Below are 24,277 nucleotides of genomic sequence, written 5' to 3'. Positions count from 1 at the left end.
CTCACTACAGGAAAGATCTAAGTATCCTATGGCATTCTGGAAGGAGGCTCCCCATGCCCTGTAGTTCTCGGGGCGATCAGTAAACTTTATAAGTCCTTTAGTATCCAGCTTCTGTTTAGCACAGAACTTAGCAAAGTCCATGGCGGCCTAGTTAGCACCAATACTACCCAGTGTGTTGTTATGCTGCGTGTGTGGTGTATACCTTTTAGGGGTTTCTGTCTTAGGGAAGTCTGTATAATACCATTCTGATGCAAAGGTTGTCACTTTAAGTCAAAGCAAAGGTTGTAGCTTCTGTTCTGTAGTGCGGTAGTTGTAGTCAGCATCGCTTTGCAGCATACCGTCCTGCTCAAGGTACAATGGTTCAAGGTAGGATCTTTGGCACTCTGTATAAGCTGGCTGAAATACTGAATTATAGTCGTTATCTGTTTTGAGATGCTGATGGACATATTCTGAGATGTGCTGTGCTGGATCTTGTTCATTTAGGCCTGGCCCAAGTAGTTGGCTGTGTTTATCGGATTCAGGAAACTCCAAGGCTTCTAGGAACTCTTTTATAACAACTAAGAGGGTACTTCACTATATGCCGGTCATTTAACCTTACAGAGGAGGCGGTCTGAGGAGGATCGAACCCTTTGAGGGAGGAGGACGAAGGCGAATACCCTGGTTCATTCACCTGTGTCCCGTACGACGAAATCATAAGCAGCGCGGTTCCAAACCCTGATTCTAGGAACTCTGCTTTGGCCACTTCGGCTGCTGCTTCTTTCTCTGCGGTGAGGTTTTCCAGTGACGCTTGCAGGCATGCTGTCTCTTCTTCCAGTAACGCCTTCTCTTTTTCCTTTGACGCTTGCAGGCATGCTCTCTCTTCTTCCAGTAACGCTCTTTCTTTTTCCTTTGAGGCTCTCTCTTTCTTTATACATAACCTATCTAGTAACCCAGCGAGACCACACAGAATAACATAATACCTACATAGATATAGTCTATAGCCAAATTATAACAAACAAACAACCATCTCATTGATAAAAAGATCTCTTTATTAAATACATATATATAAAAGACATGTAAAAAACATATATACACAGGAGTCCCCACCATTTCAGTGGGACTAAAAAAGTGTAAGGGGACAACTGGACTCAGACTAAATGTATAAAGTATATAAGGTGATCACAAGAAAGATGTCCTCCTGCTGACGAAGCCATTCGGCGAAACGCGTTGGGTAAGTGAGGGACACTGGTATGGGACATGTGATTATACTCTGTTTATGCATTGGTAAGCTTGTCTAAGGTTTCTCTGGCTCTACCCTATATGGCTATCCTATGTTTTTACTATTACAAGTCTAAATATACCTTTCTATACTTTTTTTATATTCATACATGAATAGCCTGCAGTGGAGATCCGTTTACCTTTACTTTCTCTTGCTTAAGTACTTTATTACTCATATGAGAGACGTGATTACACTTTGTGTATATATTGATAAGCCTGTTTTAGGTTGTTTGGTTCTCTCCTATATGGTTGCCTCCTGATTTTACTGTCACAGGTTCAACATCATATTATACCTGTGTGTGACTTCATAATGTTTGATGCACTTTCATATTTACATATGTGCAACCTGTAGTAGAGATCCAATTACCTGTGTCTGGTGATATCATATCGAAAATGAATGGGGTCAAAGGATTATGTACCTGAGGGTCTTGTAATAGGGACTGAAGGACCTCTCGAAATGATTGCGTGATGTTGACGTCATGATCAGCTGACGATCACATGCTCTTCCTATTATTATACAAGGTCCTAGGATGTATTATTTTAGGACATTTAGAACGGGGCTTGAAGGACCTTCGAGGCGATCATGTGATGGCGACGTCAAGATCAGGTGATTATCTTGTGATCACGTGGTTGGGGGTGATGCGGCCGGCACATGCGCTGTGTGGCTGCTGTCCGGACGTGCTCCAATCATGTCGCTTGGTTTGGGCAACGGGGAGGCGCTGAAGGAAGCAGTCAAACATCATGGACGGGACCGCGCCAGAACTTCCCCCTCAACAGGTGCTAAATAATTGATCCCTCCTCTTTGGCCTATATATGCCCAATGTGTCTTAATGTTAAATGTACATCCTGACGAAGCCTACGTGGCGAAACACGTGGCGAGGTTGAGGCATTTGGGGATCCATTCTCACCGCGAGCAGCAGCAACATGGGTATGTAATGTGAGACTCATTTGTTGTTTGGACTGACGGAACTATTTAGTGTTTAGCAGTTATTATCCATCAGTTATATTATTACATAATGCCGCAGTCTGACATTCAATCTGAGTCCTAGATTGAGGAGGGTGTAAGGACAATTTGGATAGTCATGTTAGATGTTTGATGTGAGATGTTATTGCTATTACTATCCATCACTTATTTCACTGTCACCTGACTCTTCATTATTTTGGCAACTGTGGCTGCTCAATGGGCAATTTTCCTCATATGCGATTCTCTGCAATGTTGAGCCCATTTTTTAGAGGCTCGCTTCTTCATGTCCTATCCCTTTTGACTAACAGTGATATTTATTGTTCTATGTAAATTAATAAAAGTATTTATTTTTATATTAACAGCATCCTCGTTTTTTGGTGTTTATTTATGCCAGAGTGGTGTAATGTCTCTGTATGGTAGTGGTAATAGTGTCAACGGTGTCTCCTACCTGGGTACGGCTGGTCTCTTGGATCCTGGCTCACTTGCAATAAATTGAGTGTGGTGCTAGTAGGAGTAATAGAGGAATTTGCAGCAGTAATTAAGATCCTGACCTTGGGTGAAGTTCAAACTTGTCTTTACTGGTAGTAGTTTTCATCCAAGCAAGGTACAGCATTAGTCTTTGGTCCCAGCAGGTATTGGCAATGTGTGGCAGGAATCTCTCTTCTGCTCTATCATGTACCTGGAGCTTTGCAGGAAAGGACGTCTGCTTTGTATCTCTGTAATGTGGCAGGGATTTGGCTTCTGCACTCTTCTGCTGTGTGTGGACTGACTAGCTGAGGAGGAATGGTTTCTCCTAGGATCTCTGGTTTGTACTTACAGTTAGCTTCACGGGGTATGGTTCTTCCTGGAACAGGAGTTGTCTGCTTGCTTTTTTTTTCCAGCTGAGACGGAAGGGCTCAGGCTGGGGATGATGATCAATGTCTTAGCCGAGACAAGATCCTGGCTTTGGATCCCTATATCTGGGAGCTCCTACATGCGCAGCCTTCCCCTAGCATGGGATGGGCTACACTAACTTAACTAACTTCCTTCTCTCCCCATGAGGCAGGATATGGGTGCAGCCCACTTCTGCTCATAGAGGGGGGGAGTTGAACTGGAATGAACTTTTCCAGCCTAGAAACACTAAACTGGCTCTAACTCCTTGCTAACACACTGCTGCCACCTGCTGGTGAACATGAAGAATGACAACAATATACGTTTAACAAGGCTTTCAATGCACATTTGTGAAGATGTTATGTTAAATTACTTGAGATGACAAAGTTAATGCGCCTAACATATTGTAGTGGGGTAGAAGAGTTTAGTAACACAACTCTGGGGTGTTACACATTGTGTGCCTTTTGCTGGCTGCTTAATGTCTCTGTGCAGACTCAGACTATGTAGGGGTGGATGTCAGCGTGGTTTGGATCGTGCTGCTCTTGCTGTGGGCTGCGCTCTCGCTTCTTGTGACTGTATGGCAGGCGCTGCAACCTTGTACGCAGGACCGCATGTGTGATAGTGGCTCTGTATAGTCATATCCACGATCACTGGTGACTAGCATCTGTTTTACTGTTCTGTCTTCATACACATTCACACAGTGTGTAGTCTGACACTCAGCGTAAACCATTCCTGTCTTCCAAATAAGAGGATTGTTCTTTGTAGTCTAACTTGTTTATTGGTAAAACAGGATTGTTGATTGGTAAAACTATAAGAATACAAATAGCAAGTACAATTATACATAGCATATACTGTAACATTTGCATGAACACTGAAAGTACATGGTAAAATGGCTGCCTATACATAGGATTACATGTCTAGCTAACAATCACAACTAGCTGAACAGCGCTGCATAACATCATGTCCCTGAAACAAAGGTAGATCTCTCACCAGATATGCTTATACAAGGATGGTGGAGTTCAAGAAGGAGACATGCATAGGACAGCTCTGCTGATGTGTTCTGGAGACTGGAGACTTCTCTTTCCCAGGATGCTTTGCACTCCTACAATGCAGTAGTCTTTGCAACAGGAAAAACAAAGTGTAATACAAATTTCACTAATTTGGAATCATTTATTAACACTGCTGGGCAGAACACTGCTACTTGTCTCCACCTTGATGGTCTGAACTGTGGTATTGATTAAAACGTCCGTCTTAGAAGTAGTCAGCATGATGGTCTCCTTGGAAGTGGCTGTCAACACCTTGGTTTCCATGCTTGGCACACTTTGGGCCATGTCATCTGGACTAATTATGGTCACTGAGCTTTCCTTTTTGGGAAGCCAAAAGGCAGCATAAAGGGGTTCGGAAAAGGTGCCCTCAAACCTGTGGAGAAGAGTCATGGTGTCCTTGACCCCATAGAAGGCCACCGTGCCTCTCTGGTAATCTATATAGACTCCAATCCTTGAAAACTTCTCCTTCTTTAGTGGTGTCTCCACATCGCTGTGCCAGGCGGAAAATTCTTTACCGTTCCATTTGAGGGTCCAGGAGAAATCATTTCCAGTAATGTTGCTGTTACTCTCCGTCCCCTTCCGGTCAATGCTGTTGTAGGTCATGCCAATGTAGATGACCTCCCCTTTGAATTCAGCCTCGAAGTAGTGGCGACCCATGTAAAAACTTTCTTCACTTAGAACCTGACGCCAGTGCTCGAACCTTTCTGGGTGTTCCGGGTACGACTGTTGCCATGGAGATACATTGTTCACTTTACGGTTGTTCTGCAGTAACCTCAGGAAGCAGTGAGCGGTTACCGGGTCCAGGGTAACGTTTGTTTTGTCTACAATGGGGGGGGAAAACAGGAAATATAAGCATGGAGGTTTTTTTAGGATTCTTGTTGAGTGGAAACAGCTAGTTCTTGCTGAAGGATCTTTTACGACTTTATTATAAATATGGCTTATATTGATCTTCCAAATGGATATCTAATATGTTCACTCAGCATTTAAAGGTTAATGAACCAAACTTCAGGATCCTCCAGTGATAAACCATATTGGTTGAGGAAACCTAGCAGCAGGTTAATTTCCCTGCAGCGCCCCCAGAGGAGAAATATAGCATTACCCTATGTCCATTCAAATCAATGGGTTGCAGGACAAGGCAGGTCCTCCACTGCGAGAGGATCTCTGTAGCCGCTCTCCACTCTGGGCTAAGAGATGAAGGTTCTAAACAGAATCCCCTAATGAGTTGTATAAAAATGGGGTCTCTAAACTGGAGAAGCCCTTTAAATGGATTCTACAGGATGTTTTAAAAGTTGGCACTGAGCCAGTCAAAAAATTGAAAAAAAATCCTTTCCTTTATAATGTCCAGCCATCGTCCCCACTACTCCTGCAGTGATCACGTGCTGTTCATCGACCACTGCAGATAGTCACTGCTCTCAGTGGTCACATGACTTTCACACGCATGACTGCTGAAGCCAGTGATTAGCTGCAGTGGTAACATGAAGGTGCTGCAGGGATTGATGAGCTTTTTTGTTTTATTTTTAAAAATTATTGGAGATCCCCTTTAAAGGTGTAAATAAGACAATCACTACCCATGCAGATCAGGATACTATTATGTACTGATTGATCAGAACAAGAGATTAGTTAACAGCAGCTTGCTGACAGTTTATAATTTTTTCTACAAAAGGGGGTTGGTCCTCTCGAAGAGGTGGTCTTTTGGAGAGATTTTGATATATACATGTACCCATAGCTATTATTGAAAGTGCCTTGAAGTTGAGTACGCCTGTGTGAACAGGGCCTTCTGTCTGCCTGCAGCCACCACTAGAGGGAGCTATAGAGTTACCTAGACTCCCCCAGTGGTGGCTATGGGGAAATTTCAGCTCTGTACCACAAAAACAGAGCTATAAAGATATATTAAAAAATGAATCAGCATTGAAGAGAGGATCTAAAGGCAACATAGGGTTTAAAGGTGCAGTTCAAGGTCTGGGACCAAATCTTTCCTGCTGGAATAATTCAGCATTCATCGAAACCAATGAACATGGACAAGGAAGGTCTCATCAGGAGCCATATGGAGCATTACCGCCATATGGTTGTACAATGCAGATAACCCCTTCCAGTCCTGGCATCTGCATTCACTTGCATTGCTCCTGCTCTGTAATTGTTCAGAGACGGCTGCCTACTGGCATTGAGAATCTGCCGAGAGTTTATTCGTGAAATTGCTACACTGCTCCTTTATGAGGCTGTAAAACTAACAACAGAGCTGGGCGAGTACATTAAATATAAATTATCACCGCTGACTTTGTGTACTGATCACGATAACAGGAGAGCGTGACCTACACAGAGCGGGGAGGATAAAGTCACACCCTAATGGAGACAGTAGACATTTCCAGATTCAGTCATTGCTTTCAGAGCAGGGCTGTCTTTAACACAGGGCAAAAGGTGCAGCTGCCCCCGGCCCAGTTGCTCCTGAGGGGCCCAAGGCAACTGCCTCTTGAGCCCCGCTGGCCACTGAGGGACCTTTCATGGGTCCATACTTTATTAACTAAGTAGCAGGACATGTAGGGCATACATGGGGGATGTCCCTGCACTTACTATTATTTCTGGGCGCCACTCCGTTGCACCGCTGTGGCCCCCCGTTACATTCTCCCGCGCTGTATGCTAAGTAACAGCATCGGAACACCAGGGAGGAGACATCAGCTTCTCTCCCTGGGCGTTCCTTCTCACCCAGGGAACGCCCAGGGAGAAAAGCTGATGTCTCCTCCCTGGTGTTCCGATGCTGTTACTTAGCATACAGCGCGGGAGAATGTAACGGGGGGCCACAGCAGTTCAGGGCTCTCACAAGCGGTGCAAAACGGATCAGTTTTGCCCTAATGCATTCCGCCCTGGCACACAATGTAAGTCAATGGGGACGGATCCGTTTTCTCTGACACAATCTGGCACAATAGAAAAACGGATCCGTCTCCCATTGACTTTCAATAGAGTTCATGACGGATCCGTCTTGGCCATGTTACAGATAATACAAACGCATCCATTCATGACGTATGGATGCAGTTGTATTATTGTAACAGATCCGTTTTTGCAGATCCACGACGGATCCGCACAAAATGCGAGTGTGAAAGTAGCCTTAGTTAATAAAGTATGGACCCATGAATGCGGCAGCGGCACTTGTGTTCTCCCTCTTGCTCAGGGTCCAATCAATATTAAAGAAGGCCGTGATTCAAAAGTAGGGGTCCAATTTCCAAAAGTAAAATTTTAATGCCCCCCAACCTCTACTGGATCATTGCTAGGCCATTTCCTGGTATGACATAAAATGGGTGTGCCCAGGGTACCTCAGGGGTGTGAACTTTTTTTTCCATTAAATTTGCAACATTGTAAAACATTCTTTGGATCCAAAACCTGAAGCTCTATTGGCCGTAAGGAGGACACAACACAGCAATGGTTCACTTACATTTCAGAAAGTCTTCTCTAGTGGAGGGGTCGGGAGCTGTTAACTTGTGATTCTTTGACATAATTGCGGATACCATGGTCTTCATCCCTACATCCTCTGCAAAAAATAAAAAATATGAAAATATAAATTTTCTTATCTTAAAGGAACTCTTTAAACAATGTCTTTCTAGGTATCGTTCCCACACAGGTTCCACACAGAGGAACAAGTTACTGCTTTTATGGTATGTACCTCACTAGTGCTTTCAGTAATATTCTGCCACCCAGTGGCCATTTGTGTTATGGCTATGTGATATTTTGTTATGTCCACAGGACCTTGTGGTCACATCTTCCAGTTTTGTAGGTCCTCTAGCCCAAAAGTATACTGCCGTTTGTTGCAGTGTGATTGCTCCTCTCTGGAGGAGGAGATGGGTGTACGCTAAGTAGCTAGCAATGCCCTATGCTGAAATGCCAGACTGTGACTAAAACTAGGGGCACACTGTCTGTAACTGACTGAAATGGAAGTTAACATCTGTTTGCACAGAGCTCCCCCTAGTGGTTGCTACATGAAAATGTAGTATTTTAACATTTAAAAGAGTACTTAGGAGACAGGGCCCTCCCGACCCATAGCAGTCACCATCTCAGTGGTGTGAACTATGTCCTGCTATAATCACTCTCACACAGACTCTTCACAGAGAAACAAGTTTTAACTTTTATTGCATGTTTCCAGTCCTATGCTACCACCTAGTGGCCATTTGTGTTATTGCTATTGGATAACATTTAGTTTTTTGCACAGGACCTTTTGGTCACATGTTCTAGTTTTACAGGTCCTCAAGTTCAAAAGTAGACTGCTGTCTATTGCATTGCTCATGGCATGCTAAAGGTTAGCAGACAAGGGCGATCACGTGTATCATTATTCAAGTGGACCTGTGGCAAGAGTTTATAAAAGGGACTGCTCTTGGGGGTAAGTTATGGGCACTTGTCTGTAATAGAGGTCACTGACCAGAATACATTTTTATAGATGGACCCCAGCATTTTAGCAAGTAATAAGGTGGCTCTGGTGGAATACCTCTGCAGGGATACTCTGTTACACTGCAAGCTTCTTCAGTAAAATGTATCAATTTCTGAAAGAGAATTTTGTCTTTACTATCTGTCTCTTGTGAGTCCTCCTGAGCAACAATACAGGACGCAGTTAGTGAGAACTAACCATGTCCATAGAAATAAAGGAAAAATTATCTACAGTACCACTGATGACCACCAGGTGGCTGAATACCTGGCTGCAATTATTATTGTACACAATAAGGGCTCATGCACACGACTGTATATATTTAGTGGTCTGCAAAAAAACATGGATGACATCCGTGTGTCCTCCGTATTGCATCCGTTATCTTTGCGGATCCATTGTAACAATGCTTATCCTTGTCTGCAAAACGGACAAGAATAGGACATGTTCTATCTAACGGCCAGGCAGACATACGGAATCGAAAAGCGCAGTCATTTTTATTCGGACCCATTGAAGTGAATGGTTCCACATACGGGATGCAAAGAAAATAAAAAAACGGAACGGACACGGAAAACAAATACGTGAAAGAAATTCTAACATATGCCATCTATGGTGTAGATCTGAACTGTAATTCATGCCCATAAATTACAGGCCGCAGGAGGACACGCTCCTCCTGGTACACCCCACCCACTTTTGTCACTGCTTTTGAATTTCTAATTAATAATCCAGTATTTCATTAATTTTAGTTAATTCCAATATTTTTTCATAATTTTAAACCTACATATAACGCTGAGCAATTGTGTCTGTGTGGATTTTCTGTTATTTTGTCATTTACGCCATGAAACTATATATATATATATATATATATATATATATATATATATATAGATACATTTATATAAATAAGTTCTGCTGGTTGCCCTTGGAAACAGTCAATGGTTTAGCTCCACCCTTCTAGAATCTAACATTTTAAACCAAGCTCTGGGAGTGAACAGTGAAGAAAACATGACTAATTATTAACGTAATTTCCTGACATCATCACAATGCTTACTGCCGGAACTTTTCTCCTATTCTCTTCTGAAGAGGGAGGCGCCCCTTTAAGAGTGACTTGTCAGCAGAATCAAATAGACATACTGTTTGGTGGGGTTGATATTGCTGATTAAAATGATACCTGTCTTGTGAAAATCGGTTGTGGCGTTCCTGAGAAAAAAGGCTTTTTAGTCTACATGCAAATGAGGGGTGTGGCCAGCTAAGTGACTCGGCACGCCCCTCGATACACTAAAGCTTTCAATTGCATAAAGAATCAAAATCTTTTTTTCTCAGGAATGGCGCAACCAATTTTCACAAGACAGGTATCATTTTAATCAGCAAGATCAACCATAGCAGGCATTATGTCTGATTGAACAGGGTTGATGCTGCTGAAAGGTGCCCTTTAAGAGGGTTTGCCTGTTCTTGTTGGTGAGTGTCTCTACCTGATTGTCCTCATGTTGGTTTTCAAGGTCGTAAAATGAATTTATCTAAACTCCACTTTAAATATTTACTCACCTAAACTATTTGCCCGCAGGTAGTGGTCAGAGTTTAGACTAAAGCTACAAGGACGTTTATATACTTTGGATCTAACCACCTTCTCCTAGCACACAAGCCTTATGACCATTGCTTGCTACCACCCCCTTGTGGCTCACACTCTCCAAAATTGAAGGCAAGTCAAAGTGTGCGGGGAAAGTTTAGGGACGCTATTGCATTGAGAGATTCCAAGGGGCAGCAAGCAGAATTGTAACTGCACTTTTAGATGTGAGTGGAGTACAAGATAAGAGAATTCTATATGACATCCAATCATAATGGTCGCTTGTCTCCAGCTCTCCATCCATAACTGCCACTTACCTTCCTTAGCAAACTCCTGAAGATTATCCATGTATGAGGTCTGCAGGACATGAATAACTTTGGTGGTTGAATCTTTTAGCACCTTCCTGATCCCAGACAACTTGTCTATAAATCCGATATAAACGCTGGGGAGGGTGTCGTCTCCTGCGGCCTTCTTAAATTCACAATATTCCTGCGGAAATGAATGGGTGGCATTTCTAGAAAGGTTGTAAGAATTTCATGATTAAAGGAAATATGGGTAAGACAGATGAAAACTGAAGGTATAGGACAATGCCATCTAGGATATTGGAGCAGGGGGCTCACCGTGTATCTGGAGCTCCATATCGGTAAAGCTGTTGTAGCATTTTGTCCCTCTATAGCCAGTCAAAATATTTGGGGAAATAGCTATAACTTAAAAAATTGCAGGACCACCAATGACCACCAGGTGGCAATGAAATTCCTTTACAAGATAATTGGTAGGCTTATAAAGGTTAGGAATAAAAGACATTTCCCTCGAAAATAAAATAAAAATCTCCACTAATTCCCTCCCTTCCCTCTGTATTTAATTTAGGGCTTAGAGACCAAGCAGTTTTATTTTAATTTTTTGATCTTCACATTCCAAGAGCCATAACTTTTTTTATTGGGTTCACATCACATTTTTGCCATCCATTTAATGCATACCAAAAACGTATACATGAACAGAGGGAACTCCCTTCCTCTAAACCACTTAGATGCCACAGTCACTATTGACTGCTGCATCTAAGGGTTAAACCACCCAGATCCAGCACTTCTGACTTTCCAGACCATAAGGGAAGGCTCCTGACTCTCATGTGAGAGTCAAGATCCCGCTCTCCACTGCACAGGAGACCTTTGCAGCGATTATTCCTGCCCACTGTAGAAAGCCGGAGGTCTAGGAATACAGCCCATTAATGACCGCCAGAGAAAACTATATCGGCGGTCATTAAGGGGTAATGATGAATTCTGCATCTATCTTCTTCTGTCTTTAGTTGTCTGAATTTCTAGGAAGTTGGGTGAAATCTGATAGGGGATGTGTCCTAGCATTGCTTTTATGTTCATACCTGGAGGAAGCAGAACTCGTTTGTGTGTTTGGCAATCCCCTCCACTTTAGCTTTAATCTTCCTAATTTCATTGCACTGCTGTTCGAGGTGGGTCTTAATACCGATGGACTGGTTGATAGCCGCTCGCTCACGTTGTTCCAGGAACTCCAGCACTTTGGAATGAGCATTCTTGACGGCATCTTGAAGTTCTTGAAACTGAAGATCTGTGGTTCGTTTGGCTTCCGCTACAGAGTTCTGAGATAACATAGAAAGAGAGAAAAGCTCCACCAAAATTCACCAACATCTTCTGAAAACTCTAAGAGGAAGGGTCTCCATGAATGTAGAATTACAGTAACTAATATCAGATGTAAGGACCAGGGGCGTTGCTAGGTTAAAACATTTGGGGCCTGGGCCTCTGATGTTTTGTCCCAGGCCCCGAATGTCCTGCCTGCCTGCTAGATACAACTGTATTACCATCCTCAGGACGGCAATACAATTGAATCTAATGCCCTGCAAGAGCTGAAGGACCTGTGATTACATCACAGGTCATGTGATCAGTGCTAAATGCAGTAGCTGAAAAGGACCTGCGATGATGTCACCGTCATGTGACCAGTGCAGGAGAGGACGGCTCAGCAGTGAAGAGAAGTCCTGTGAAGAAGCTGTGGTGAGGTCTGCTACATGAGGATAGGTAAGTGAAGGGGTAGATTACTCAGTGTGAGAGGCAGAGCAATGTTGGGAGTTGTAGTTATTTAACTGGGATTGTATGTTAGGGATGAATGGAGGGAGGTTATTTACATGGGAAAGTGGGGTGTAGTGATGTTTACATGGGACTGAAAGTTGAGGGGGTGATGTTCTTTACATGGGAATGCATGTTGGAGTTGGCTGGGGCAGGGTGATGTTATTTACATGGGACTATATGTTGAAGGCTGCTGTGGGAGGGAATGAAATTATTTACATGGGACTGGATGTTGAGGGGTAATGTTATTTACATGGGACTGCATGTTGGAGGTGGCTGGGGAGGGGGTGATGTTATTTACGGGGGACTGTATATTGGAGGGGGCAGGAGAGATGGTGTGATGTTATTTACATGGCACTGTATTTTGGAGGGGCTGAGGAATTATCATTTCTGAGGACAGTAAACGGAGGAATATAACTACAGGGGGCATTATAAATACTGGGGGTGCTTCAGGGTGAGCATTATAACAGTAGGGGGCATTATAAATACTGGGGGCATTTTAAATCCAGGGGACATTATAGGCATTCCTATTACTACTGGGGGTTGTATAGGAGGGACTTATAGATCCACATTATTTCTACTAAGAGTACTATGGGGGGCCTTATTACTACTGAAGGGTCTGTAGAGAGCTTTATTACCATTGGAGGAACAATAGGGGGCCTTATTTCTACTGGAGGCTCTTTAAGGGCATTATTAATACTAGAGGGCTCTTCTACTAATGGTGGCACTCTTGGGAGCATTATCACGGTTGGGGGCACTGTAGGGGGCAGTATTACTAATGAGGGCATTCTAGAAGGGAATTACTATTGGTGGGACTATGAGGATTACTATTACTATGGGGGCACTCGTTTATATTTTCTGGATAGTATTTGGGGGTACAGCAATGTGAGGAAGCTAAGATGTCCGTGTGTCACACTCTGCAAGGACGAGGCGGCTGAGAGAAGTTGTCCGGACCGAATGGAGAAGATGATGACAGAGAAGATCTACATCTGAGAAGACATCACCTGGGAGGCACTGGATGTGACAGGTATGTGCTGCTGTATAGCAAGTACAGTAAAATGTCTTCAATGCTAGTGTTTGCGGGGGGATGTCAGGTTTGGGGGGGTTGGTCAACTTAGAGAATTGGGCCATATTCATGGGGCTTGGGGCCCCGGATCATTTGAGACCCTAGCAACGCCCCTGGTAAGGACACTTCTTAGATGAATGAATGACTGCCAAACCTGAAGATTTCAGTGGGATCAGCCAACTATTTAATGTTTATGGGGCCTGCTTGGTCAATGTTTGAGGAGGAGTCTGGAGAGATAGCTGCCTGCTGAACCTCTAAAATGTATTACCAGCTTGAACAATCAGCTGGCCGCACCTATTAATGTCATTAGTATAATGCCAAACCCAGCAATTGTAACAGGGCTATCCAACCTTCTAATGTGTATAGGGTTGCCCTGACTTCCCTCAATGTTGGTGACAGCAAAGGTCAGGCTGTTAGATTTTGACATGCCCCTTAATTGTTCTCTCAGGGGTGGCAGCAGCTTATTTATCTTTCCTGATTCAGAACAGATGCATACTTGGCCGAGCCAAGTTTTATGTACATAGGGGGCTGGAAAAAATAGCCTTTGGCCAAGTTAGTCATCAGAAGTGTATGACACGCTTTATAATGAACCCATGATAAGGGAGTCAACATCAGCTGCATTGGGTAACATCAATGTAAAATTACCTCCCACACCTCTATTTTGGCATTGCCAATAAGAACTATCCACAGCCTCATTTTTAATGTCTGAACAAGCTCCCCCAATGTTATCATATAGACCAGACCGATGAGGGCTACAGTGGGACTGAAGAATTCCCTGACATGACCTCACGACAGACCCCAATATAGCAATGATGAGTTCACCTGCATGAGCCTTTAAGAAGAGTCTCCAAAATGGACAGACAACACCAGCTCCAAAACTACCAGACTTCTGACCCATGCCTCTTGGTAGAGTTGAGCACCATATTTGACTGTGAACATGCCAACTGTTATGGATCACCGACTATGGACCCATTATGACAACTAACCAGTTTGGCTTTGGTCTCAACCCTAAAGGTGCTATTCTGGCGTTCCCCACATATTCCCACTTTAACCCTGTACAAGGATCTAGACTTTGTTGATGGGAAGTAACAGGCAGCTATCTCCTAGAATAGTACCAGTGTAGTTGACAGCTAACCCACGCAGGTGGGAGACTCTGGCGCAAGCAACAGAAGTTCTGAATACAGAAATATCACCAAAAAAGCAAGAAAACTGCTAATACAGTCTGAACAACTACTAAGACTTGAATGCATGTTTCTGAGATTCAGACAGCACACTTGAAGCCCAGATGGTAAGAGACACAGAATAAACAGGCAGGCAGGGTGATAGTGAAGATATAGATGAGGCAGGCAGGGTGGACACTTGGCAGGAACACAGACGAGGCAGATGGACAGGGTTAACTTAAACAGGAACAGAACTGAAACTGAAAGTACTGGAACACAGACAGGAACACAGAATAACCATAGGAAAATTGCAATAGTACAAGACTATCAGAACACTTTGCTGGTTACCAGTGAACCTAAAGCTCAGGCCTCCTCTGTATGCAGGTGGGGAAGGAATTGGAAGCGTGTGCACTGGCCCTTTGAGAGGCCGGAGGCCATAAAGAGACAAAGGCTGGAACATGAGGCAGAAGCATGAAGGCAGCAGCAGAGGGACTTCGACAGCTGAACTAACACCAACCATGCACCATGGACCACCAATTTTCGTCTAGGAGATGGTCCATGTTCTGTCAAAGGTCTGGATCGGCAATTTGGAAACTCTGGTCATTGTGGTCTACTCGTTCAAACTTTAGTAGGTTGGAACCTGTCTCCTCTTGTTCTCTCACCTGTATAGATGTTGTGTTTGCCTCCAGCTTGACAATGGCATTCTCTGCACATTTCAGCTTGAAGTCGTATTCAGTGACCATCTCTTGAACTTCTGTCTGGAGGCATGAAAGAAGATACTGGTTAGGTAAGTGCACATCCCACAATGTAACGAGAAGAGTAAAGAAATACAAAAAAAAGGAAAAAAAAACCTCTAGCTCTAAAAACAGACCCAGTGCCTTCTAATAGTGAAACGTGTCAGCCTAAGGTTTATACGTTCCACCATCAGGGGAGCACCACCAATGAGGCCAGGTGAGGCGATCTCATTAGGCAGCTCCAGGTAGGGGAAGAGGGAGGCAGTGGAAGGGCCATGGGCAATGAGAGCTTTCATTGTGACAAAGGGGTTAGGTTAAGAATTTGGTATGGGGGGGCGCCGTTTCAGTTTTTGCCTCAGGCAGCAGAAAGGCTAGGTGCACCCCTGTCCACCATGCTCATGTTTACACATTAACCTAGTAGTTTGCACGATGTTTACAGTGTTCCTTGTGCAAAATGAGACGTGAGAGCTCCCGGGACATACATGAAACATATCCATAGGCTCCCCGTTACCTGATGGAGGACAAGCGGGAGTCCTTGTGGTCTCTCTGGGCTGTATAAGTTTGAATTCCTTTTATCTACTGTTTGTACTAGAGCAGCATGCTGTACTATTCTATACAGAAGAATGCCATAAAATATGTATACTTTTTTTTCTAACACAGGGTTTATGCCATTCTTTGGCTACACATTGGCATTCTTTGGCGGCATACATGAAAAGATTGTCTTCTTCTGAAGCCTGGAAAGTACCTTAAAGGGTTAAATGGGAAAGTCACAAAAACAGCCTCAAGTTTTTTCCAATATCATAGGGAAGATCAAGGTCACCAAAAAGAACAAGCAGATCTAGGTCATACACGGGTGTTAACAGCAGCAACAAGTAATGCTACATTGTAGAAGAATTATTGTTTACAGGAGCATTTCTTAACCACTTAAAGGGAACCTGTCACCAGTTTTATGGTGTCCTAACTAAGGGCAACATAAATAAGTGACTGATTCTCTTAGAAAAATGCTGGGTCACTTTCTTTAATTGACCCAGTCAATCTGCCAACATCTTGTATTGAAAAGCTCCAGCTGATAATGATGAGTCATGAATATTCATGAGCTCCTGACTCTCTCCGCCCACCTGCTGCTGATTGACAGTTATTTTCCATATGAATCAGCAGCAGGTGGGCAGGGGAGTGGCTATAGCTCTGAATTAAATAAACGCTGGACTCAATGACCTCACGCTGGACTCAAATCAGCTCATTAGCATGTGGCATGCGGCATCTTTGTGTGTATATTATGAGGTAACCATCTGTCACACCAGTAAGTGAATACATCTAAGGTACTTTTTAGTAGTTAATGACTGTATAAAATTAGTTAGATTATAATCAAATATCCACATGACAGGTTCACTTTATGGACCACAGGTTTATACCCCCTAGTGACCAGGCCCTATTTTACAAATCGGCACTTCACAACTTTAACGGTTTATTGCGGTCATGCAACCTGTGTCACGGTGGTGAGTGGGGAAAACCCCCCACCGTGCAATAGACTGCTGCTGCAACGCCAGATAGCAGGGAACAGGGAGCTGGTCACCTCCTCACGCAACCCTACGCGCTCTCCCTGGACTCCTAGCGTATGAGCCGCCTCATAAGGTAAGGGGGCTCATACTCTCCAACCTAGGACCCTGCTATCCCTGCTACACCCTAGGCCTGATGACAGGGCAGAGAATGCCTGTGCATCCTCGACACGGATGACTGGCGTCTCCAGAGGCCCAGTAGCTGACAGGATGCAAGGCAATGGGGGAAGCCGTACGGCAGGTAAGACACAAAGCACAATAACAATGTTATCTACTCTTACCTGCCGCAGCCAAGATGGAAAGAGGCTCCGGGCTTGGAAACCCACGGTCTTGCCTTCGCTTAACCCCTCCGGGTAAGCACGCCCCTTTCGGAGCCATCACACACCATAATCAAACCTCTCAGACAAAACCCACACCACAACTACATACACCAGGTGGGGAGAGGAATGACAAACACACCGGAGGGGACAATAGACACAGCAAGGGAAACAGAATAATAAATAAGGATGGCTCACACAGACAGGATTACAAACAGCCCAGGAGCAGAGCTCCACACCAAGCTGAGCCAAATCCAAACTGAACCCTCAGAATCCAACACACCAACATATAAGGAGGCCTGAGGTCACACCCACACAGAGACACACCCAATGTTCACAACACACAGAAGGGGATTAACCCTTCCAACACCAATGGAAGGGAGGACAGCAACTAAAAGGGGAAGTGCATACAACTCAAACCCTGTGGACACCAAACAGGGAATGTGCACACATATAAAACACGTTGCCAAGGGCAACCGCACGCATGACTGTTGTCCGCGACAACCGCACCTGAGGCAACCACTAAGTGCCCCCAGCTGCGGTTGACGAACTCCAAAACGCGGGCAACCGCATGCGGCTCCCAAGGAGTCACGACCAAGACCGAGGGTCGTGACAACCTGGCACCCAAATTTATTTTACCTCCTTTTCTTCTCACAAATACAGCTTTCTTTTGGTGGTATTTGATTGCTGCTGAGATTTTTTGTTTTTCTGATATTAATTAAAATAGACCGCAATTTTCAAAAAAAAAGTGTATTTTTAACTTTTTCTGGTAAAATTGTTCAAATATAATTACATTTCTATACAAGTTTGTGTCAGGATTTATTGTACTACATGTCTTTGATTTTAAAAAATCCAATAAGTGTATATTTATTGGTTTGCGCAAAAGTTATAGCGTTTACAAACTATGGTACAAAAATGTGAATTTCCGCATTTTGAAGCAGCTCTGACTTTCTGAGCACCTGTCATGTTTATTGAGGTGCTAGAATGCCAGGATAGTATAAATACCCCCTAAATGACACTTTCTGAGGAAAAGAAATTATAATAAAGTTTCCATTTCTGCTAACTTCTGGCAAAAAAATAATAAAATCTCCCACGGACTCACTATGCCCCTCAGTGAATACCTTGGGGTGTCTACTTTCCAAAATGGGGTAATTTGTGGGGTGTGTTTACTGTTCTGGCATTTTGGGCGGGGCTAAATTGTGAGCAACCCTGTAAAGCCTAAAGGTACTCGTTGGACTTTCGACCCCTTTACGCACCTAGGCTGCAAAAAAGTGTCACACATGTGGTATCGCCGTACTCAGAAGAAGTAGGGCAATGTGTTTTGGGGTGTCTTTTTACATATACCCATGCTGGGTGAGAGAAATATCTCTGTAAATTGACAACTTTGTATAAGATATTGAGATATTTCTCACACACAGTATGGGTATATGTAAAAATACACACCAAAACACATTGCCCTACTTCTTCTGAGTACGGCGATACCACATGTGTGACACTTTTTTGCAGCCTAGGTGTGCAAAGGGGCCCAAATTCCAATGAGTACTTTTAGGATTTCACAGGGCATTTTAACGCATTTGGATTCCAAACTACTTCTCACGCTTTAGGGCCCCTAAAATGCCAGGGCAGTATAACTACCCCACAAGTGACCCCATTTTGGAAAGAAGACACCCCAAAGTATTCCGTGAGGGGCATGGCGAGTTCATAGAAGATTTTTTTGGGCACAATTTAGCGGAAAATTATATATATATATATATATATATATATTTATTTATTTATTTTTTTATTTTGTTTCTTACAAAGTCTCATATTCCACTAACTTGTGACAAAAAATAAAATTTTACATGAACTCACCATACCCCTCACGGAATACCTTGGGGTGTCTTCTTTCCAAAATGGGGTCACTTGTGGGTATTTATACTGCCCTGGAATTTTAGATGCCCTAAAGCGTGAGAAGTAGTTTGGAATCCAAATGCGTAAAAATGCCCTGTGAAATCCTAAAGGTAGTCATTGGAATTTGGGCCCCTTGGCGCACCTAGGCTGTATCGCTGTACTCAGGAGAAGTAGGGAAATGTGTTTTGGGGTGTACATATACCCATGCTGGGTGAGAGAAATATCTCTGTAAATTGACAACTTTGTATAAACAAATGGAAAAAGTTGTCATCTACAGAGATATTTCTCTCACCCAGCATGGGTATATATGAAAATACACCCCCAAAACACATTGCTCTACTTCTCCTGAGTACGGCGATACCACATGTGTGACACTTTTTTGCAGCCTAGGTGGGCAAAGGGGCCCAAATTCCAATGAGTACCTTTTAGGAGGGCATTTTTTGTTTTTTGTTCTTAGTTTTTCCTCACAAAGTCTCACTTTCCGCTAACTTGTGACAAAAAGTTAAATCTTTAATGGACTCAATATGCCCCTCAGCGAATACCTTGGGGTGTCTTCTTTCCAAAATGGGGTCAGTTGTGGGGTGTTTGTACTGCCCTGGCATTTGAGGGTCTTTGCAATCATTACATGTATGGCCAGCATTAGGAGTTTCTGCTATTCTCCTTATATTGAGCATACAGGTAATGAGATTTTTTTTTTTCGTTCAGCCTCTGGGCTGAAAGAAAAAATGAACGGCACAGATTTCTTCATTCGCATCGATCAATGTGGATGAAAAAATCTCTGCCAAAAAATGTGCAAAAAAAAAAAAGAGGGGAAAGGACATAGGAGTGCTTGCGAAGTAAAGCTGTGATTGCTAATAAAGATCCAAAAAGCTCCAAAGTGATCTTTATAGCGCCGCAGCTATTTTACGGTGTTTTTGCAGTGATCAGAAAAAAAAAATTCTGTCACTGCGGTGGGGCGGACTGAACGCAAGTGTGCGCACAAGATCAGGCCTGATCGGGTGAACACTGCATTTTTTGTAGAGCCTAAGGTGACCCTAATGTACTGATATAGATCTGATTGCGATCAGTCTTGATCACTTACAGATACTATATAGTACTAGTGCTGATTAGCGACAGCGATGACGCTAAACAACGACTAATCAGTGACTGCGGTGCGGTGGGCTGGGCGCTAACTACCTAACAAGTAGCTAAGTAACTGGCGGTGATAAGGGACCCCTAGGCCCCTTTCACACGGGCGAGTATTCCGCGCGGATGCGATGCGTGAGGTGAACGCATTGCACTCGCACTGAATCCCGACCCATTCATTTCTATGGGGCTGTTCACACGAGCGGTGATTTTCACGCATCACTTATGCGTTGCGTGAAAATCGCAGCATGCTCTATTTTGTGCGTTTTTCACGTAACGCAGGCCCCATAGAAATGAATGGGGTTGTGTGAAAATCGCAAGCATCCACAAGCAAGTGCGGATGCGGTGCGATTTTCACGCACGGTTGCTAGGAGACGATCGGGATGGGGACCCGATCATTATTATTTTCCCTTATAACATGTTTATAAGGGAAAACAATAGCATTCTGAATACAGAATGCATAGTACAATAGGGCTGAACCCAAGCTTCTTCTGTGAAGAAGTTCGGGTTTGGGTACCAAACATGCGCGATTTTTCTCACGCAAGTGCAAAACGCATTACAATGTTTTGCACTCGTGCCGAAAAATCGCGCGTGTTCCCACAACGCACCCGCACATTTTCCCGCAACGCCCGTTTGAAAGAGGCCTTAGGCCCCATTCACACATCTGCAATTCTGTTCCGCATTTTGCGGAACGGAATTGCGGACCCATTCATTTCTATGGGGACAGACTTTGTCCCACTCGGATCCGGAATTGCGGATCTGCACTTCCGGGTCCGCACTTCCGCTCCGCAAAAATATAGTACATGTCCTATTCTTGTCCGCAATTGCAATATATAGTTCTGGCAATGTGTGGATCCGCGAAATGCGGAAAGCACATTGCCGGTGTCCATGTTTTGCGGATCCATGGATCCGCAAAACACATACAGATGTCTGAATGGAGCCTTACAGGGGGGTGATCAATGACAGGGGGGTGATCATGGAGTCTATATGGGGTGATCAGGGGTTAATAAGTGACAGGGGGGTGTAGTGTAGTGATTGGTGCTACTTACTGAGCTACCTGTGTCCTCTGGTGGTCGATCCAAGCAAAAGGGACCACCAGAGGACCAGATAGCAGGTATATCAGACGCTATTAACAAAACAGCGTCTAATATACCTTTCTGATGCAATTTTTTAAACATCTACAGCCTGCCAGCGAATGATCAGCGCTGGCAGGCTGTAGTCTAACATCTCAGCTCCGCGCCGCTGTGAACGTGCGCGCGTTCACGCGGAATCTTGGGTCTCACGAGATGACGCCAGTAGGCGTCACTGAGACCTGAGAGCGCCGCCGTCCTGACGCGTGTGTGATTAGGACAGGTTTTGTGTGTACTAATAGGACGGCCGCCATTTTATTCCCCCTGGTAATTGCTCCACAGACTAAACAAGCCATTATAACTAATTAAAGGTATTTGGGAATCTCTTTATAATAAGGTAATATTTATGTATTTTCATTATCTTAATTCCCAGAGACCCCTTTAAGAAGAAGGGTAAGGTGTAGCTTAGCGCAGTTCATCCAGCAGGAGATCAGTAGTAGCTCTGCAATATGGAGACTACTAATATTACTGAAGAAACAACCTGGCATAACGCTCTTTAGTACATCGCAGCCATATCAGTCTTCTGGATATTCTTCTCTGTCCACAGTAGTGTTCAAGGGGTGTGAGGTAATCCGCACCTGCCTACCACCGCCCGAATTTATACATTGTGGCAGTAAACTGTTACTGCTGCAGATCGCTGTGGTCGTGCTGTCACTAGACATCTGTGGTCACAGTAAAGATCACAAAAAAAATTAATTAAAAAATACATTTATTTTAAAAAAAGTAAATAAAAAAGTAAAAGCTATAGTTATTAGTTTTAGTAAAAGTATGGCAAGCTACGTACACACACAATTTTCCCTTTTTTCTTTCATTACAAACATAGATGCATGACGGCATAGGTAGGTTTAGCGTAGGAACTGCCTGAACCGAGACGCTGGGTAGGTGGGCACAGATGTATTTTGATGAAAATGTATTTAACAAGTGTCTCAGATTTTATTACTAGAGTCCATATGTTATGTTGCATCTATTACTATATTCTTGTACATAGGAGCAGTATCATAGTAGTTATATTCTTGTACATAGGAGCAGTATTATAGTAGTTATATTCTTGTACATAGGAGGTAGTATTATAGTATTTATATTCTTGTACATAGGAGCAGTATTATAATAGTTATATTCTTGTACATAGGAGCAGTATTATAGTAGTTATATTCTTGTACATAGGAGCAGTATTAGAGTAGTTATATTCTTGTACATAGGAGCAGTATTATAGTAGTTATATTCTTGTACATAGGAGCAGTATTATAGTAGTTATATTCTTGTACATAGGAGCAGTATTATAGTAGTTATATTCTTGTACATAGGAGCAGTATTATAGTAGTTATATTCTTGTACATAGGAGCAGTATTATAGTAGTTATATTCTTGTACATAGGAGCAGTATTGTAGTAGTTATATTCTTGTACATAGGAGGCAGTATTATAGTAGTTATATTCTTGTACATAGGAGCAGTATTATAGTAGTTATATTCTTGTATATAGGAGCAGTATTATAGTAGTTATATTCTTGTACATAGGAGCAGTATTATAGTAGTTATATTCTTGCACATAGGAGCAGTATTATAGTAGTTATATTCTTGTACATAGGAGCAGTATTATAGTAGTTATATTCTTTGACAATTCTCTTTTTATTGAAAAGCATAATAAAAATGCATACCACAACGGTTTACAATGATGTAGGCAATAGTATACAGCTTTGACATTCCAGGCGTAAATCACAGTATCCTGACAGTACAGAGAAAGGTATTTAAAGTACAAATCCAACTTCTAGTTGACACAAACAAATATATCTGTCATGACTCAAGTGCAGGTGGAATAGACACAATCTACTGACTAACTGTCCATCATAAGCTGCAACTACCTATCACAAATTTGCCTAGTACTTTGTAGTATGACAGGTGAGCAATCTGACACAAGAATCGAGGAGAAAAAAGGGGGGGGGGAAGAAAGGAGGGAAGACCGGGGAGTAAGGAGAAAAGGACAAACAGTGGATAAGAAGGGTGGGAAAAACGTGGGGAAGGGAACCAAAATTGGCCTTCTGTCCATGGCTTATGGCCACTAACAACCTATCCAATAACGAGAGTACGCACTAAATGCACCTATAGGTATAAGCAATAAAAGTACGATAGCTAAGCACAGACAATCCTATGAATCAGTGATAAATGTATAGTAGGTCAATCCGAAACAACACACTTTGCAGTGTCGCTAGTGGTCTCTTGTGCCACGTGTCTACTCGTTCGGTCACCCCTAAACATGAACCAAGGTGTCCAAAGCTTTATGTAAATATTGTGTTTCCTGTCCTCCCAACTCGCCAATTCTTCCATACGACAAATATGGTCCACTTTATTAAGCCACACCTCCACAGTAGGGGGTTCTGTGCGCAACCAGTGTTGTGGGATGACCAATCTTGCAGCCTGAAGTAGGTGAGTGGTCAAACACCTTTTTGAGGGTGAGAAAGTAGGAGTTGGAAGCCACAGGAGCACAAGGGTAGGGGGCACCTCCACGGTGACGTGTGTTATTTTCTGAATGGTGGACAAGACCCCCTCCCAAAATGGCCGAATCTTGGGGCAAAACCAGAAGATGTGAGATAAAGTGCCTGTGGTGTCTAGGCACCTCCAGCATTTATCATCCTGTCTCATTCCTCTAATGAACATTTGCTTCGGAGTATGATACCATTGGGTAAGGACTTTGTATGTATGTTCCTGAATCCAGGTGCATCTAGAAAAGCCATGAGAATGCGCATGTATGCGCATATCAGTCTCACTCAGCACTACCTCTAGTTCAGCAGCCCAATGCCTCAAATATTGTGGCATTCCAGGGGAGCGGGGACTAACCAAGGTCAAATAGCACAGGGAAATGAGCTTGCGAGGGATGGTCTCAAACGTCAAGAGTTTCTCGAACCAAGTCTGGGTAGGATTGTGTCTGTTACTTCCTATCAGTGGCTTGGAAACTGAATTAAGCTCAATCAGATCTAGGAAATTGCAGGAGCTTATAAGTGAATGTAGCAGGTGGTCACTAGAGAGGGCACCAGAGGTCGCCCCTAGGAGTTCCTCTGTCTTTAATTTGCGTACTTTAAGCCAGATAGGAGCCATTTGTTTTGCATTCGGA

At 43.4% G+C, this 24,277-nt stretch overlaps 1 protein-coding gene across 1 annotated transcript in view; it reads right to left on the bottom strand.

Moving 5' to 3' along the window:
* Nucleotides 1-4,161: 4,161 nt before the first annotated feature.
* Nucleotides 4,162-24,277, bottom strand: part of LOC122941951 (tripartite motif-containing protein 16-like) — a 46,545-nt gene continuing 26,429 nt past the window's right edge. The window contains exons 5-11 of the mRNA XM_044299446.1: nucleotides 24,004-24,140; nucleotides 16,991-17,047; nucleotides 15,082-15,177; nucleotides 11,479-11,712; nucleotides 10,421-10,592; nucleotides 7,562-7,657; nucleotides 4,162-4,958 (exon numbers count right to left, since the gene is read on the bottom strand). Coding sequence (XP_044155381.1) covers nucleotides 4,258-4,958; nucleotides 7,562-7,657; nucleotides 10,421-10,592; nucleotides 11,479-11,712; nucleotides 15,082-15,177; nucleotides 16,991-17,047; nucleotides 24,004-24,140 — 1,493 coding nt within the window. The 3' untranslated portion in view covers nucleotides 4,162-4,257. The remainder of the gene's footprint in view (nucleotides 4,959-7,561; nucleotides 7,658-10,420; nucleotides 10,593-11,478; nucleotides 11,713-15,081; nucleotides 15,178-16,990; nucleotides 17,048-24,003; nucleotides 24,141-24,277) is intronic.

Source organism: Bufo gargarizans, chromosome 6, assembly GCF_014858855.1.
Source record: "Bufo gargarizans isolate SCDJY-AF-19 chromosome 6, ASM1485885v1, whole genome shotgun sequence".
Taxonomy (NCBI): domain Eukaryota; kingdom Metazoa; phylum Chordata; class Amphibia; order Anura; family Bufonidae; genus Bufo; species Bufo gargarizans.
The sequence above is the reverse complement of the archived record's forward strand: the minus strand, read 5'-3'. Positions and strand labels throughout refer to the sequence as shown.